General features: G+C 33.9%; 1 protein-coding gene across 1 annotated transcript; it reads left to right on the top strand.

The window, feature by feature from the left end:
- The first annotated feature begins 7,918 nt into the window (after window positions 1–7,918).
- LOC111890297 (DUF21 domain-containing protein At1g47330) lies at window positions 7,919–12,246 on the top strand. The gene is made up of 12 exons (XM_023886441.2): window positions 7,919–8,356; window positions 8,911–8,987; window positions 9,074–9,157; window positions 9,303–9,416; window positions 9,507–9,593; window positions 9,679–9,818; window positions 10,655–10,742; window positions 10,831–10,904; window positions 10,992–11,098; window positions 11,180–11,397; window positions 11,473–11,519; window positions 12,026–12,246. Exons 1-12 carry the CDS (start codon window positions 8,182–8,184, stop codon window positions 12,087–12,089), a joined length of 1,275 nt encoding a protein of 424 aa, XP_023742209.1. The 5' UTR covers window positions 7,919–8,181; the 3' UTR covers window positions 12,090–12,246.
- Window positions 12,247–15,535: the final 3,289 nt, after the last annotated feature.

Below are 15,535 nucleotides of genomic sequence, written 5' to 3'. Positions count from 1 at the left end.
TTCATAGGCTGCACATAAGTGATCCTTATCATACCTCAAGAGAGGAAGCCCTCACACATGATCACCAAGCACCAGCTTGTTGATGTCTTTGAAATTAAGGTGCGAAAGTCTTCTATGCCATAGCCAACTGTCATCGGAGTGAGTTTTTGTAAGCAAGCATATGGCTGGCTTCCCTCGTATTGGGTTCAGATTCAAAGGGTACATTTCACCCTTTTGCTGTGACTTCAAGAGAACTACCTTCGTTTTCTTTTTAGTTTGTAACAACGTAATTTTCAAAACAAAAATTTCATTTTGTCACAACCATTTTCACATAAAATATTTTCAAAAATATCCAACCATAGTTATCAAAACATATCGTATCCCAAGATCACAAAAATCAAATCCTCTCTCTAGTGTGTACGAGTCATGTCGGCGCCTTCCCACGGTCCTCACTAGTACCTGAAACACATAACACAACAACTGTAAGCATAAATGCTTAGTGAGTTCCCCAAAATACCCTTACACACATACGCCTTTCCAGGCCATACTCTACACGACCTTTCGGTCCATGTGTCTCAGGGGACTTCCGTCCTAGTCCCAGTAGACCTTCCGGTCCTACTCGTATCGACCTTCCGGTCCATGACTCCCTGACCTTCCGGTCCACGTCATAATGCCTTCCGGCCCATATCATACATAGCATACATATCACATACATAACGCATACAGAACATGCAACGCATGGCATACAAGACATGCATCTCATAGCATACAAGACCTTCCGGTCACACATAGGTACCTTTCCAGGTACAGTATAGTGAGAAGACTCACCTCGTATGATGTCTAGAATCTCACGTGCTCGATATCTCTGAATCTCGAAACGACGACCTAACCCCGACTAATCACAACAAATAATCATTCTAATTATTAACGGCTTCTAAGGCTATGCTACACCATTTTCCACTATCCCACAGAAGGGTAAAAGACCGTTTCACTCCTCCCTGACTCGAAAGTCCACATGTTGACCAAAACCCTAAAAGTCAACAAAAGTCAACAACAAGCAGTACGCGGGGCGTACCAGCTCCTGTACGCGGGGCGTACCCTTGCATTCCAGAAATGGGGGACGCGACCCACTACGCGGCGCGTACTGGGATTACGCCCAACGTACATCCCGGTTTCTTACTTTCCTATTCTAATGTCTTAAACGATTAAGACATAACCCCATATTCCAGATCTGGCCATTTTAATACTTCTTAATCCATAAAGTCGAAACCTTTAAGCCTTTGCATGGCTATAAAGGTTCCCCACACCTTCTAACACCTTTCCTTTCTCCACCAAAAGTCTAGATCTCATGCATGGCTCAACATTCACGTCCAAGATTGCATTTTTATCAACATACAACTCATATAGTCCTGGAATATGATACATCTAGGCCAATGGAGACTATTTGCTCATAAAGTCTCCATCTTGGGACCAAAAACCCTAGAAATTGGTCCAAGAAGCACACCACACAAACTACAAGGCAAGGTCTGAAATTTTTACCTCAGGAAGAAGCTCCAACCTTTGTAGTCCTCAGATCTACACTTTTCCACCCACTTCTAGCTTCTACAATGGTCTCCTCTTCTCTTTCACCACCTTGGAATGACACTTGAAGCTTAAAACACCCACTCCCAAGCTAAAAACGAAGGAAATACTCTCTTAGGGTTTCTTTCTGAAAGATGGTGGCTGAGGGACAAGACCATCTCATTCCTTTTATAGCCCTCAAGTCATATTAGGGTTTTGAGTCTGGGCCGGTTACGCCCGACGTAACCTTAGGTACGCCCAGCGTACCCGGATAGAACCGCGTACAAAATAAGCATGCGAGTACGCGCAACGTACTCCTTGTACGCCCAGCGTACTCACAAGCTTAACACTCAACACAAAGGACCCAATATGAAAACTTGGAAAAGATGAAGGGTTAAATGGTTGAACCTGAATTTCGGGCTGTTACACAGTTATTTCAGATCCTTCATCGTCAAAGGAGACTTTCAGGCCAGCTCCTACAACCAATTATGAAACACTAATTAGGTTGTGTTGTAAGCCTTTCACATATGCCAACTTACGAATTGAGAAATCTCCATTCATTATCATCCCATAGCCTTTGATCTTTCCAAACGAATTATTCCCCTACTTTACATTTCCACCATCTTTGAGAGATCAAAATTCTCGCAACTCCTCCTTCCTTCCTTCATGTCATGTGACACGGGCAGCCACTGTCAATGTACCATTCGGTGTCAAACTGCTCGTCACGAATAACCTGCAAAAAATCAGGCAGATTTAGGAACCCAAAGTTTCTTGGGTCCTTGTGAGCCTTTTACAGAAAGAGGAAAAGTGATAGAACGATCAACCATATAAGTTTGTTTGATTAAAGTAGTTTCATCTTTCTTGGTTATGGTGAAAACTTTTACTTTGTCATTTTTTATTTTCGTCTCTTTTGAATCAGATTGCTTTTGTTTGTTTTGATTCTTAACAAATTCTTTCTTAACTTTCTTAGGGTTAGTAGTCGATTTCTTGTTTTGAGTTTCAGAATCCAAGACTAACTTTCCCTTTCCCTTAACGTATTTGGGTGAAGCTTTTATGGGTTGAGAATGATGAGATTTTGGTTTCTCAATTGGCTTCTTTGAGAGGAAAGGTTTTTTTTTTTTTTTATCAAAGTTCTCTTTTGGTCTCTGTGGACTGCAGGAATGACAATGCGAACAATGACTGGTATTTGTATGTGAACAAGCTTTCGTATTTGAAGATTTTTCTCTACGAACATAGCTGGAATTTTGGAATTGCCAAAATTGTTTCCTTTCATTGAGATTAATCTGATATCTTCTATTTCTTAGACGTTTTTGCTCCGCACATTGTTTAGAAGACTTGTGAACATTCACTTTGGGTTTCGTTTTTCTTGCATGAGATTCGTCCTTTTAGGGTTCTCTTGAAGCTTCCTTTGTTCCACTTGGACTGCCTTTCTCATAGCTGGAACGATTATTTAGTGGTTCTGCTACATATCTTCCCTTCACTCTCCATGAGGTTCTTTCAGACAGACCCTTCGTTTCGTCTGCATTGTCTATGAGAGCGGATCTAAAATAATCCTCACAACCCTCCTTGTTGTCTTCGTTGACTATGGACGTTAGTTCTACAGTTTGATTTTTGTACAGTCTTTTAGTAGCAAAAACTTGATTAGGAGTAGTTTGGATTTTGGAAAAAACGGTTGCTTTTGCTTTTAATGTTTTTGGTTTATTTTGAGAAATACGAGCAAACTCAACCGAATTTTCAGAAATTAAATCTTTAGCAGATTCAGGTTCGTTTTTGACAAATTCTGAGCAATCCACCTCATCCTCTACAGAAATTTCGCTCATATCACTGTCCTCATCGAATTCAGATGTGCTTTCAACATTTATTTTGTTTTCTGAACTCAATTTGGTACTCAATGAATCAAATTTTTGTATTGATCAGATTTGATCGGCTTTTTATCGTTTTTGTCCAAAAGCTGCTTTATCATGTTTTTATGGTCTTTAGACTTAATGTATGATTCAATTCATTCCATTCCAACTCGGTATGCATCAGAATTTTCGTCTGACAAAACTATGGATTCGAATTTGTAACAGCCGGTGTCTATCTCATCCTCCTTTAATTCAAGAAATGGTAAGATCATTTTGTGAATTTTCTCACCAATTCCACAATCAAGGTGCAACTGAGTAATGTTAAAATAAAGCCTTTTATAAATTAAACAAAAAAATGTTACGTTGTTTCAAAAGCATCAAATTGTCTCGTTGCAAATAAATTAATTGATCTCTAGACTTAGACAATTCTGACTCAATCTTCTCAACCTACATTCGTCTCTCATCGCTTTTCGACGAAACCCTGCTGATTTGATCAGTTAGGTTAGTGTTTGTTAAACGAGTTCGTTTTAAACTATCACTGATGTTTGAAAAGGTGAATTTTAGGTCATTTAATTCGTTCTAATATCTGGACATAAGAATATTTAGAGATTCAAGAATAAGATTTACCTTGTTGATCAGCAGTTCGCAATCATTGATTTGTTCACCAACCGGTTTTGCAGCGAAACAACTATCATCCTTTCTTTCACTCCAAGTAGCATTTTCCTGCGTCTGTGACCTTTCACTTGTTACCATCAAACACCTTCCAGCGAACCTTGAACTTTCCTCTTTCGCAACGAACGCCCTGCCATGTGTGGGCTTATGAACCTCGTCGTCCTCCGATTCGGTTGACCATACTTCAACTCCTCCAACTTCATTCTCAGCCACATTTTCTTGCACAATCAAAGCAAGCATAGAGTTATCAGCAATCTTTTTCTTTTTGATTTCCTCATGCTTTCGCATGTGATAGGACTCATCATCTTCTCATTCTCTCTTTTTTTTATTTAGCCTTCTCAAGATGCAATCATTGGCTAGATGATTTTTTCCATGACAATAGTGGCAGTCATAGCCATAGTTTCCCATGCTCTTTTTCTCCTTCTTATCTTCCTCTTTTTGAGAAGTGCTTTTGTTCTCCTCTTTCGCCCTTTCTGAGCTGTAGCTACCCTGCCAGTTTCGGTTCTTGTTTTAAGGGAATTTCTTCCTTGTGAACCTTTTGGGATTTGAGACCATTAAAGCGAACTCCTCATTCGTGAGATCACACTCAAAATGATCTGATTCAGAATCTTCCTCTGCAACATTTTTGCCCTTCGCAACAAGAGCTAAAGACCCAATTCCAGAAATGACTTTTGCTTCTTTCGACACTTCGGCTTCATGTGCCTTGAGAATCCCAACTAGCTTAGCCAAAGTATGACTTTTAAATTGCTCGTGTGCTTTGACTATTGAAACCACTACCATCCATTCGGATCTAAGCCCATTCATGAAAGTAACCTTTTGCTCGATCAACTCGCGTCCAATACCATGCTTCATCATCTTGCTAAGAAGATGATTATAACGATTGAATGACAGGCTCAGATTTTCTTCAGGCTTTTATGTGAAAGCACCAAACTCTGAAAGCAGAAGAGTTTGTGTAGAATGTTCAGGATCTGCATTAGTGGAGTAAAGTTCTTTGAGTCTATCCCATATGTCTTTCGTAGTGTCACATGAACTAACCAGACGAAAAGTATCTGCTTGCAAAGCGAATCTAATGATCCTCATTGCTTTGACATTGCTGATCAGTTTATCTTTCTCGTCTTGAGGAACATCCTTCATATCAAGAAGCAACTGGCTGTATTCCTTATGAGTTTTGATGGTCCTTTTGGTTTCAGTGTGAGCAAATGGACCTACAGTAATGGCTTCCCATATCAAGTAGCCATTGTCTTCTGAACCGAGAACATAATCTTCGAAGTGGAGCGCCCAAACTTCATATTCATGAGGAAAGAGAATCGGGATCCTTGTTGGAGATCCAATACTACTTGAGATATTTAAAGAGTTGATGTTGGAATTGTTGTGCTGCATGATGATATATTCTTTGATACCTATAAAGAACTAGACGTGTAAACTAAGATTGTTTGTAGGGTAATATTAAGATCACTTCAAGCCGTCAATGTGACAATTAAGACGACTGAACTAGATCCTATATTAACGAAAACACTAAAACTTTGGAAACAGAAGAAGTGCGTATAGATTACACAGTCTCCTGCTCTGATACCAATTGTTGGGAATAAATCCTTAAAGATCGATTAGATTCAAGAACAGATAAATAAAGAACAAGATGATGATTCAAGAATGTCGAATGATTAAACGTCACGCCTCAGAAGAACTCTATGAAGAATTACTACTGTAGAGGCGTGATTAGGGTTACAAAGTAAAAGATAAGAGTTGAACAAAATACGATGCATGCATGCATCTTAAATACTCTAACTCTAGAATAAATAACGAGTGGACATGCCCAACTAGTTACTACAAAACGACTAACTAAAAAGGCCCAATGACGCAACATCTAATACCCAACAATCCTCACTGGAATTGATGTGTTCGGTTCAGTAGTCAGATGCAGTCGTCACAAATCTTTAACGGGAAACATAATATTGAATTCTAAGATTGACCATTATCCATGTCTCGAATTCATAACGGTATCTGATAGAACAAATGAATAGTTAATTACTTATCTGAGGGCTGAAGTTGATTAGATTAGAGTTCGGCATATACAATAGATGACATCCTCTCTGTTGATTATTAGAGAAATATTAGACCTCATATAGTTGACGACTTGTCCAAGTGGGAGGCTGTTGGAAAGGGTGTCCAAGATCGTTAACTATTGGTAATATTCTTATTAATAATGGGGCCCTCTTGGGTTGCCCTCAAGGCTTTAATTAAATAGAATAAACAAAAAGATGAATTAGGTTATTAACTATTATGGTTTAATAATTAATCAAAACTAATTAGAAAATAATAGGGGAATTAATTAACAATTTAACTAATTAAATGATTGAATATCAATTAATCAAGAATTGATTAATCAGGAATATTCCAGAACCCTATACGGGATAGAGGTGGATGAAATTCCTCTTGGATAATAGGAATTTTCAAAAAATGTATTCCATCTCACATGGGTTGGAGTACAAAACCTATGAAGGTATCTAAGACTATTAATAGGGCCTTAAGGATTCATTATTCCTTGCTTATTTGGTTTGACTCTTCTCCATTCTTCTCCCTCCATATTGTGGATGCACTCTTAGTGAGATCGTCCCATCCTAGTTGTTTTTTATTATGCTCTTTTTAGTTCATTAGGTGTGAACCAAGAGAGGGATTATAATTTGTGTCCTTTTCATCCAAACAAGGTGGCACACACGAGGTCTCAAGATCAAAGGTCTTTGGCTACTAAAGCGGTATGCATTTCTTTCTTCTTGTTTACGTTTTTCATAGGATAGCTGTAATTAGTATGAAACTTAGATCCTAGGTTGCATATACACTTAAGTATATCATTGTTTGATTTTTCTGCTACCTAGTTTATGTGTATTTGATGCATAGAAAACCTAACGAAAACAACATAAATTAGAGGGATAAAACATCCTATCTAGGCATAACAAGTAAGCATAGTGGCGGAGGAGAGAACATTCTCCCTCTACAATCAGACACTATTGCTAGATGTGCCACGATCTTCTTCTTCACCAACTTCTAGGAAATTCAACCGAGTTAGATCTTTATGAGGTTCTTGAGTGTAAGAAATGTCCCCAAATTTAAAGGGTCCCTTAGTGACATAAGGATTAACGAGTTTAGACTTCGAGCTAACATGGAAAATACACGAGGAAGGACGCTAACGTGTTACTTTTGATGTGCTCCGGTTAGAGACACTATTTGATGGAGCTTTTTGTGGAAATGATGTAGCTTAAAGTATCTGGTGTTAATGTCTAAAATGATTTAGATTATATTACCGGACTTAATCTTTTTTACTATATTGTAATAAACCCTATATATTCTCCTTAATTGACCTTAAATGGTGAAAAGTTTATATTTCGAGACTCCCACAATCAAAAGTAGTGTTTTGAAAGATATTATCGACATACTTTATACGATCAACGATCATTTCAAACATGTTATTGTGAAAGGTTTTATTTTTCCATCAAAAGGTTGATAAAAGCTTATAACAATGGAATGACAATGACATAGAGTGATAGAGGTATGGGGTGGTGGCGGTGGTGTGACCCTAATTAATATAATGATATAAAATCTAAAATAAATAACAAACATTTATAAAGTTTATATAAAAAACAATATAGTCATTTTACTTGTAGTATACATATGAAAACCGTTACAAAAACTTTAAATAAAGATCATGATTAAAAAAAAATATCCTTAGATGACCAAACCATAAAAGTTAAAAACAGGCTAGACTCTATGACCAAAATTTATATTCACCCAAAGATACAACTTCATTTTTTTAGTTTCTTTGAATATATATTATAATTATAATTTATTTTCCATAGCTTCACGTTTATCTTGGAGAGTCATATCCGTTTTTGTAGAGTGGGGTGTTTGGGGGGGTTTTACAACATTTTTATTTTACTCCTTGGGTGGAGCAATCATACACCATTTTCATTGAAATCCACGAAGATCCTCCAAATATTCTTGTTGAAGTTGCCTCTGCACCAGTATTAACTTTCCATTTTTTTCGTCAAATTCACTGCTTTTTCACAAATCAATCACTTGATTAAGAAGAAACCAAGTGGAATTCTGTTTGGTTAATTGATATCGAAAGGAAATGTCGGAAGTGACGTGCTGTGAGACGGAATTCTTTCTGTATTTGATGGTAATCGTCGGTCTGGTAGCGTTTGCAGGGATGATGGCAGGTCTAACGCTTGGACTCATGTCCCTTGGACTCGTCGACCTTGAAGTTCTCATCCAGTCCGGTCGCCCTAAAGATCGCATACATGCTTGTAAGTTCTACTGCTTCATTCTTACCAGACAAACTCACAGAGGACATGAATTTTGTTTTCCTGTTGAATTATGTGTGTGAGGTTTAATTAGATCGACTCGGATTGTTACTGTTCTCCTCCGAGGAATTGAAATTGAAAATTTCTGTTATTTTGGTGATTTTTTATGAACAATCGATTCTAAAAGAGCAACCTGGACTCGTAATTGAATGTATGTTTAGACACTCCCGAAATAATCAAATAATTTCTTCAAACCTTGATAATCAAGTGTTGTTTCGTTGTTCTGAGCTGGAAATCAGATCATTCATTAAAAGCTAGGATCATATACTATTTCTATAATTGCTTTCTGAAAAGTACTTAGGAAAGTTTTATCGATACCGAAAGGAAATTTGGGGGAAAAACGATTCTATGATCTGCAATATGATGATGAATGATGATCATGAACAATATCATCAAAACCTCTACATTTTGAAATCCATGAAAAGAAATAACATGATTCACACATCATATCTTGTTGTTTTTTGTTATTCTAATATATGGAATTCTCTTGGTGTCAGCTAAAATATTCCCAGTGGTAAAGAATCAACATCTACTGCTTTGTACACTCTTAATTGGCAATGCTTTAGCAATGGAGGTTAGTTCAACTTCCACAATTTCTTGATAACATTTTCTCTTTTACATCAAGTAATTATCATGTTTCTTTGTTTCTATCTTCTGTAGTCTCTTCCAATTTTTCTGGATAAACTTGTTCCTCCATGGGCTGCAGTTCTGATATCAGTGACATTAATCTTGATGTTTGGAGAGGTTCGTATTTGTCAATACATCATTTTACTTTGAAAAGTCAACCCAACTATAGCAATATCATCCAAATACATAGCAATTTTCAATCTTAATAAGAAAAAGATTGAAACTAGAATATTATAATTTGGTAAAATTTTCTTTTTAACAGATAATGCCACAAGCAGTTTGTACACGTTATGGCTTAACAGTTGGAGCAACACTTGCACCTTTTGTTCGTGTCCTCTTATGGTTGTTCTTTCCTATTGCTTATCCTATTAGCAAGGTAATTTGAACTTTTTCTTTGTTTTTTTATTATATTATTAAGTAATTATGTGAAATAATGTGATATATTTTTGTATTTGTGTTTTTATAGGCTTTAGATTGGATGTTGGGAAAAGGGCATGCTGCCCTTCTTCGTAGGGCGGAGTTGAAAACTTTTGTGGATTTTCATGGCAATGAGGTTGTAATTAGTTTTTTAAATACCCAAAATACCCTTTTAACCCTCTAATAAAACATGAGTAACACAAATCATAATGTTAAAATAGGCTGGAAAAGGAGGAGATTTGACACATGATGAAACTACCATTATTGCTGGAGCACTTGAGTTGACTGAAAAAACTGCAAAAGATGCCATGACTCCTATATCCAAAGCATTTTCCCTTGATCTTGATGGAACTCTTACTTTGTAGGTTTATTTTATTACTTTATATCCATATATTTATTATTTATATTATTATATATATAACACCATTATAAACGCATATTAGATTAATCTCATAAAAGACCTTATATGTTTTGTGTTTTTTCCGGATTAAACCTCATTTTTATCTTTTTCATGAAAAAGACCGTGTATTTTTTCATTTTTTCCGAAAAAAACCCTCAACTTTTGTCTTTTTTCCGAAAAAAACCATCAAACTTGTATATGTCTCCAATTAAATCCTCAACTTTCTTAGTTTTTCTAGGATTAATCTCAAAAAAGATCTTGTGTTTTGTGGTTTTTTCCGGATTAAACCTCAAATTTATTTTTAGCCTAAAAAAGACCTTGTATTTTTTCATTTTTCCCGATCTCGCCCTTTTAGTCATTTTTTAACAAAAAAAGGGTAAAATGTAAGGTTTTTTTTTTTGAGAAAAACTAAAAAAGTTGAGGGTTTATTTGGAAGCATTTAGAAGCATGAGGGTTGTTTTTCGGAAAAAAAAATACAAAGTTGAGGGCTTTTTCGGAAAAAATGAAAAAATAAGTCTTTTTCAGGCAAAAAATAAATTTGAGGTTTAATCCAGAAAAAAGAAAAACATAAAATATAAGGTCTTTTTCCTGAAAAAACTTTCACATTTTACAACTTTTTTCGAGAAAAATGACTAGATCGGAAAAAACACAAGGTCTTTTTCATGAAAAAAATAAAGTCGAGGTTTAATCCGGAAAAAACACAAAATATAAGGTCTTTTATGAAAATAAGCATATAATGTTTCTATGTAAATCAACTTTTTTTTTTTTTTTTTTTTTTTTTTTTTTTTTTTTGACAGGGATACATTAAATGCAATTATGACAATGGGTCACAGTAGAGTTCCTGTTTATTCTGGAGACAGAACAAATATTATCGGAATTATCCTGGTAAGTGGTAATATTTAATAAGTTCCCAAAATCATAAAAATATAAATAAATAATTAATTACTATAATATTAACATTTTCTCCATTCAGGTTAAGAATCTGTTAGCAGTTGATCCAGACGATGCAGTTCCCATTAGAAAAATGTTATTAAGAAAAGTTCCAAGGTATGAAATATGAAATCTTAAATTTTATTGACTATTTGACTTTGTTGCGTATAAATTATAACTTTGTATTAAAAAAAAAAATTTCAGGGTTACAGACAACATGCCTCTTTATGATATGTTAAACGAATTCCAAAAAGGGCATAGTCATATTGCTGTTGTATACAAAGACCTCAAAAAATCCAAGCAAACAGAGAGTGAGACACTTTCACTATTATCCAATTTACAAACTTTTAACGATTAAGTGAATAATAATCAATTTGTGGGTCCCATTTCAGAAAGTGCCAACAAAGCAAGTTTAGATGACGTGGAAAGTGATGGAGATGAGAATATGGTAAAGAGAAGTCCACCTTCAACTCCTGCTTTCAAGAAGAGACATAGAGGTTGCTCTTTTTGTATACTGGATTTGGATTCGAATCCGATTCCAAAATATCCATCAAATCAAATTGTGGTTGGAGTGATTACAATGGAAGATGTCATTGAAGAGCTTCTTCAGGTATTATTTCTATAAATAAATATGTTAATTAAATTTAATATATACCTTTAAATCGCTAATATGGTTTGATTTCAGGAGGAGATATTGGATGAAACGGATGAATATGTAAACATCCACAACAGGTTAGAATTACATAATGTTTCGAGTAAATTACACGAATGGTCCCTATGGTTTGGGGTAACTTGCACGTTTGGTCCCTAACTTTTTTTTTAACTCGGAAGGTCCTTACTGTTTGTTTTTGTTACACGTTTGGTCCCTACAATTTGTTTTTGTTACGCGCTTAGTCTCCATCTTACCTAAAAAGACTATTATTTAAATAGGGAAAAATAATGATGTAGGTAAGGTAAGGTGATGCGGGTGCGGTTGGAGGTGTGTTTATTTAAATAAATTAAAAAATCAAGGGCAAAATAGTCTTTTTAGGTAAGTCAGAGACCAAGCGCGTAACAAAAACAAACAGTAGGACCTTCCGAGTTAAAAAATTAAGTTAGAGACCAAACATACAAATTACCCTAAACCATAGGGACCATTCGTGTACTTTACTCTAATGTTTTATTATTATTTTTTTTTATAAAAAAGAAGCTTTTGAAAAAAAAATTATTTAATCATTAATGAGTGAACCCAAATGTAGAATACGGATCAACATGAATGCATCACAAGAGAACCTTCTGGATCCTCATCCCATAGCAAAATGAGAAAAGGTAAAACCGAGTAAAATATAGAATCCGGTAATTTGTACTTAATGCAGTAAAAGTTGTGCATTACTACCATTAAAGTAGCTTTTGACAAAACAAAACCAACTACTTTTGTTTTATATGATATTAAAAGGGGAAATATCGTGTTGTGTTGTAATGTAGAGGTGTTAAATTCTTTTGGATTGAAAACAGCAAGTTCATATAATATATAGAAATCACTATGTTAAGACAACACGAATTAGTTGTAAAAACAACAAAACTCACAAAAAAAAAAAAAAAGATTATTCAATATGAATAGCTCTTAACACGTCTCTTTCCAAATCGATCTAATGTGGATTTAGCTTTCACCGTTTACAAACTAGAAGGGTCCCACAATATGGATATCTTAAGCAACACTTGCTAAATGTCAACCAACACTAATTCTTTTGGTTTATTAAAACTAGTTTATAACCGTGGCAATCATGGTTATGTAATTAGTTTAACTTTTAAAATAAAAACTAAAAATTATTAATAAGTTATTTTAAATAAATTATTAATTAAGAGATTTTTTTAGTTATATAAATTTTAATCTTTGATTTAAATAAATATGTGAAATTATATCACTTTATAATTTGTATTAAGTTTATTTTAATTTTTATTCTAATGTTATTAATTTAATATAATTAGAGTGGAAAATTTAAATTTTGAAATTTGAAATGGAGAATAAATAGGTTTACAAATGTCATGTATTAATTAGGAGATATAATATGATGACACCTGTCAAAAGGATAATAAATTATGCATTAATTAGGAGGCTTAATAAGATGACACATGTCAAGAGGAGAATAAAAATATTCTTTTATTAGATAGGGATTGTGCAACTCTTTTGGTGATTTTGAGTCAACAATATTCTCTCGAGAATAATTTTACCTTATCCGTCGTTTTTTAAATTAGGTATGTCATGAAATATGTTGTAACCAACAAGATGAGACTCGACTCTTTCTTCTATATAGTTCTTCATAAGGTGCGATTTGGTGGAAATGGTAATTATTGTTATATGTAAACTCAATCAAGGGGAGATGTTCAAACTAATTCTAGTCACTCGCTCTTTTGAAATAAGGAGGACACATGGTTGTACAAGCTTATTCAAGTGGGTGCAGATGACACACCATGTCTTTTTACCAGATCATCAATATATAATCTCATGGTCATTATTTCAAATTCATGATCAAATCATTTATGATTATAACTAAATGAATATTTAAAAGTATTACTTGACGTCATTCAAAGTTTCTAATGCAATCGTTTATGATTATAACTAAAATTACATCACAAACCCCCCTCATCTACAAACTTAATAAAATAGCTTAAGTATAAAAAATAGCTATTGTTGCATATCATTTAGAATCTTCAATCAATAGCGATAACCAAACAATATGAATACTATAATTACACTTTGCCAAGCATTGACTTATTGCCTTTACCATTGTCTAAAATTACACAGATATTTGTTTACCTTTGTAAAGTTATTAAATTTTCAGCAACCATGATTTGGAGGAGTTTTATGAACTATGGAGTGAGTATTTTTTTGTTTGATATATATATATATATATATATATATATATATATATATATATATATATATATATATATATATATATATATATATATATATATATATATATATATATATATATATATATATATATTAAAACGTAATTATAATTTATTTTAAGGTTAATCACAAAAAAGACCTTATATATTAGGTTATTTATGGATTAAACATCAACTTTATTTTTTTTTTTTCTGAAAAAAACCATTTCTATTTTTTCCATTTTTTCCTGATTTAGTCCTTATAATTTTTATTTTTTTCTATTTACTCTATACATTTTCATTTTTTTTTATCGATTTAGCCCTTATATTTTGTTATTTTTTCAATTAAACCTCAATTTTACTTTATTTTTTCTAAAAAAATCCCTTACATTTTTGTTATCTTGGAATATTTCTTGCATCCGGTTCCATAATTTCATAACAAATGTTTCCAGCTTTATGATGGTTTGGGGTAAATCTAGAGAGGTGGTCCTGTAAATCCATTGATTGACGATTGGTCAAGAACATTGTTAGTTCATGTAATGATATAGAAAAATTCAACCAAAGAAACGATCATCAGTTTAATCAACGATTATCTACATTGAGTTTTTGTACGTTGGTTATAGCGAAAGAAGGGTAAAAGTTGTTTTTGTTGGCTTTTTATTCTCATGAAGGAGCCATAGGGTTCTATAATGGATAAGAGACAAGAATAAAAGAGGGATATCATTCGTTGGCGAGAAGAAGAAGAAGAGGGGAGGGGTTGTTCTTCCATCATCGAACTTTATGACTTCTAATGAAAATAAACCTTGATCATACTGATGATTGTTACATGTATTGGGTTGAATTTTTTCTAGATGATTACATGCGCCTACAATGTTCTTCACCACATCGATGATGTCATGTGGAAAAGAAAATTATGCAATCATCAAGCAATGAAGATGCAACACAATCTCCCTAGACTTACTCCAAACCATCATGAAGCTGAGAGCATCTGCTATAAAATTATGGAACCGAATACAAGAAAACTTTCAAGCTAACAAAGATGTAAGGATTTTTTAGAAAAAAATAAAATAAAATTGATGTTCAATCTGAAAAATAAAAAAAATGTAAGGGCTCAATCGAAAAAAATGAAAATGTAAGGGGTAAATCGTAAAATTAAAAATTGTAAGGGCTAAATTGAGAAAAATAGAAAAAAATATAAGGGTTTTCAAGATAAAAAAATATAGGGGATGTTTAATCCGAAAAAAACTCAAAATATATAGTCTTTTTTGTGATTATCCTTTTATTTTATACTCTCTAGAGTGTAATAAAAAAAATACATCTTCTACCAGCAATTTTCTTCAATGATTATTTAATGTTACTTGATCACGTTCAAAATACATATTGAAAAGCCCTCTTAATGGGTTAAATAAGAAAAATTAGACAAGTGTTACAATAAAGTTCTCGATAACAATTATTTTTCCATAGATTTTTCATATATTGTACTAGGGATGTTATTCGGGTCGGAATCGACCCGACCCGACCCGAACCAGAACAAACCGAAAACCGAATAAGGGTAATTGTTTGAACCGAAAACCGAACCAAATAAATAATACGAGTTCGGTTCGGTTCGGTTCGGGTATTATTCGGTTCGGTTCGGTTCCGGCCCGAATAACCCAAATAACATATACAAGATGATTACGGAGCCGAATAACTCAAATAACTCAAATAACATTTACAATGTGATTATAAATATTGTATTTTGTAGCTTATAATACACATGAATAACACGGATTAACTATTCTTGATATATAAAATGTAAAATCCAACCACCACAATCTTAAGATATAGTTATTAAGCAACATATGAAACACTAAACATTAAACATCCAAAACATC

This window comes from Lactuca sativa, chromosome 4, assembly GCF_002870075.4.
Source record: "Lactuca sativa cultivar Salinas chromosome 4, Lsat_Salinas_v11, whole genome shotgun sequence".
Lineage (NCBI taxonomy): Eukaryota > Viridiplantae > Streptophyta > Magnoliopsida > Asterales > Asteraceae > Lactuca > Lactuca sativa.
The sequence above is the reverse complement of the archived record's forward strand: the minus strand, read 5'-3'. Positions and strand labels throughout refer to the sequence as shown.

Excerpts from the sequence above, each read along its gene's own strand:
- LOC111890297 (XM_023886441.2), top strand. The coding sequence starts at position 8,182 with ATGTCGGAAGTGACGTGCTGTGAGACGGAATTCTTTCTGTATTTGATG. Across the intron at positions 9,594-9,678 it reads TGGATTTTCATGGCAATGAG|GCTGGAAAAGGAGGAGATTT; the intron begins GTTGTAATTAGT and ends ATGTTAAAATAG. Across the intron at positions 10,743-10,830 it reads ATATTATCGGAATTATCCTG|GTTAAGAATCTGTTAGCAGT; the intron begins GTAAGTGGTAAT and ends TTCTCCATTCAG.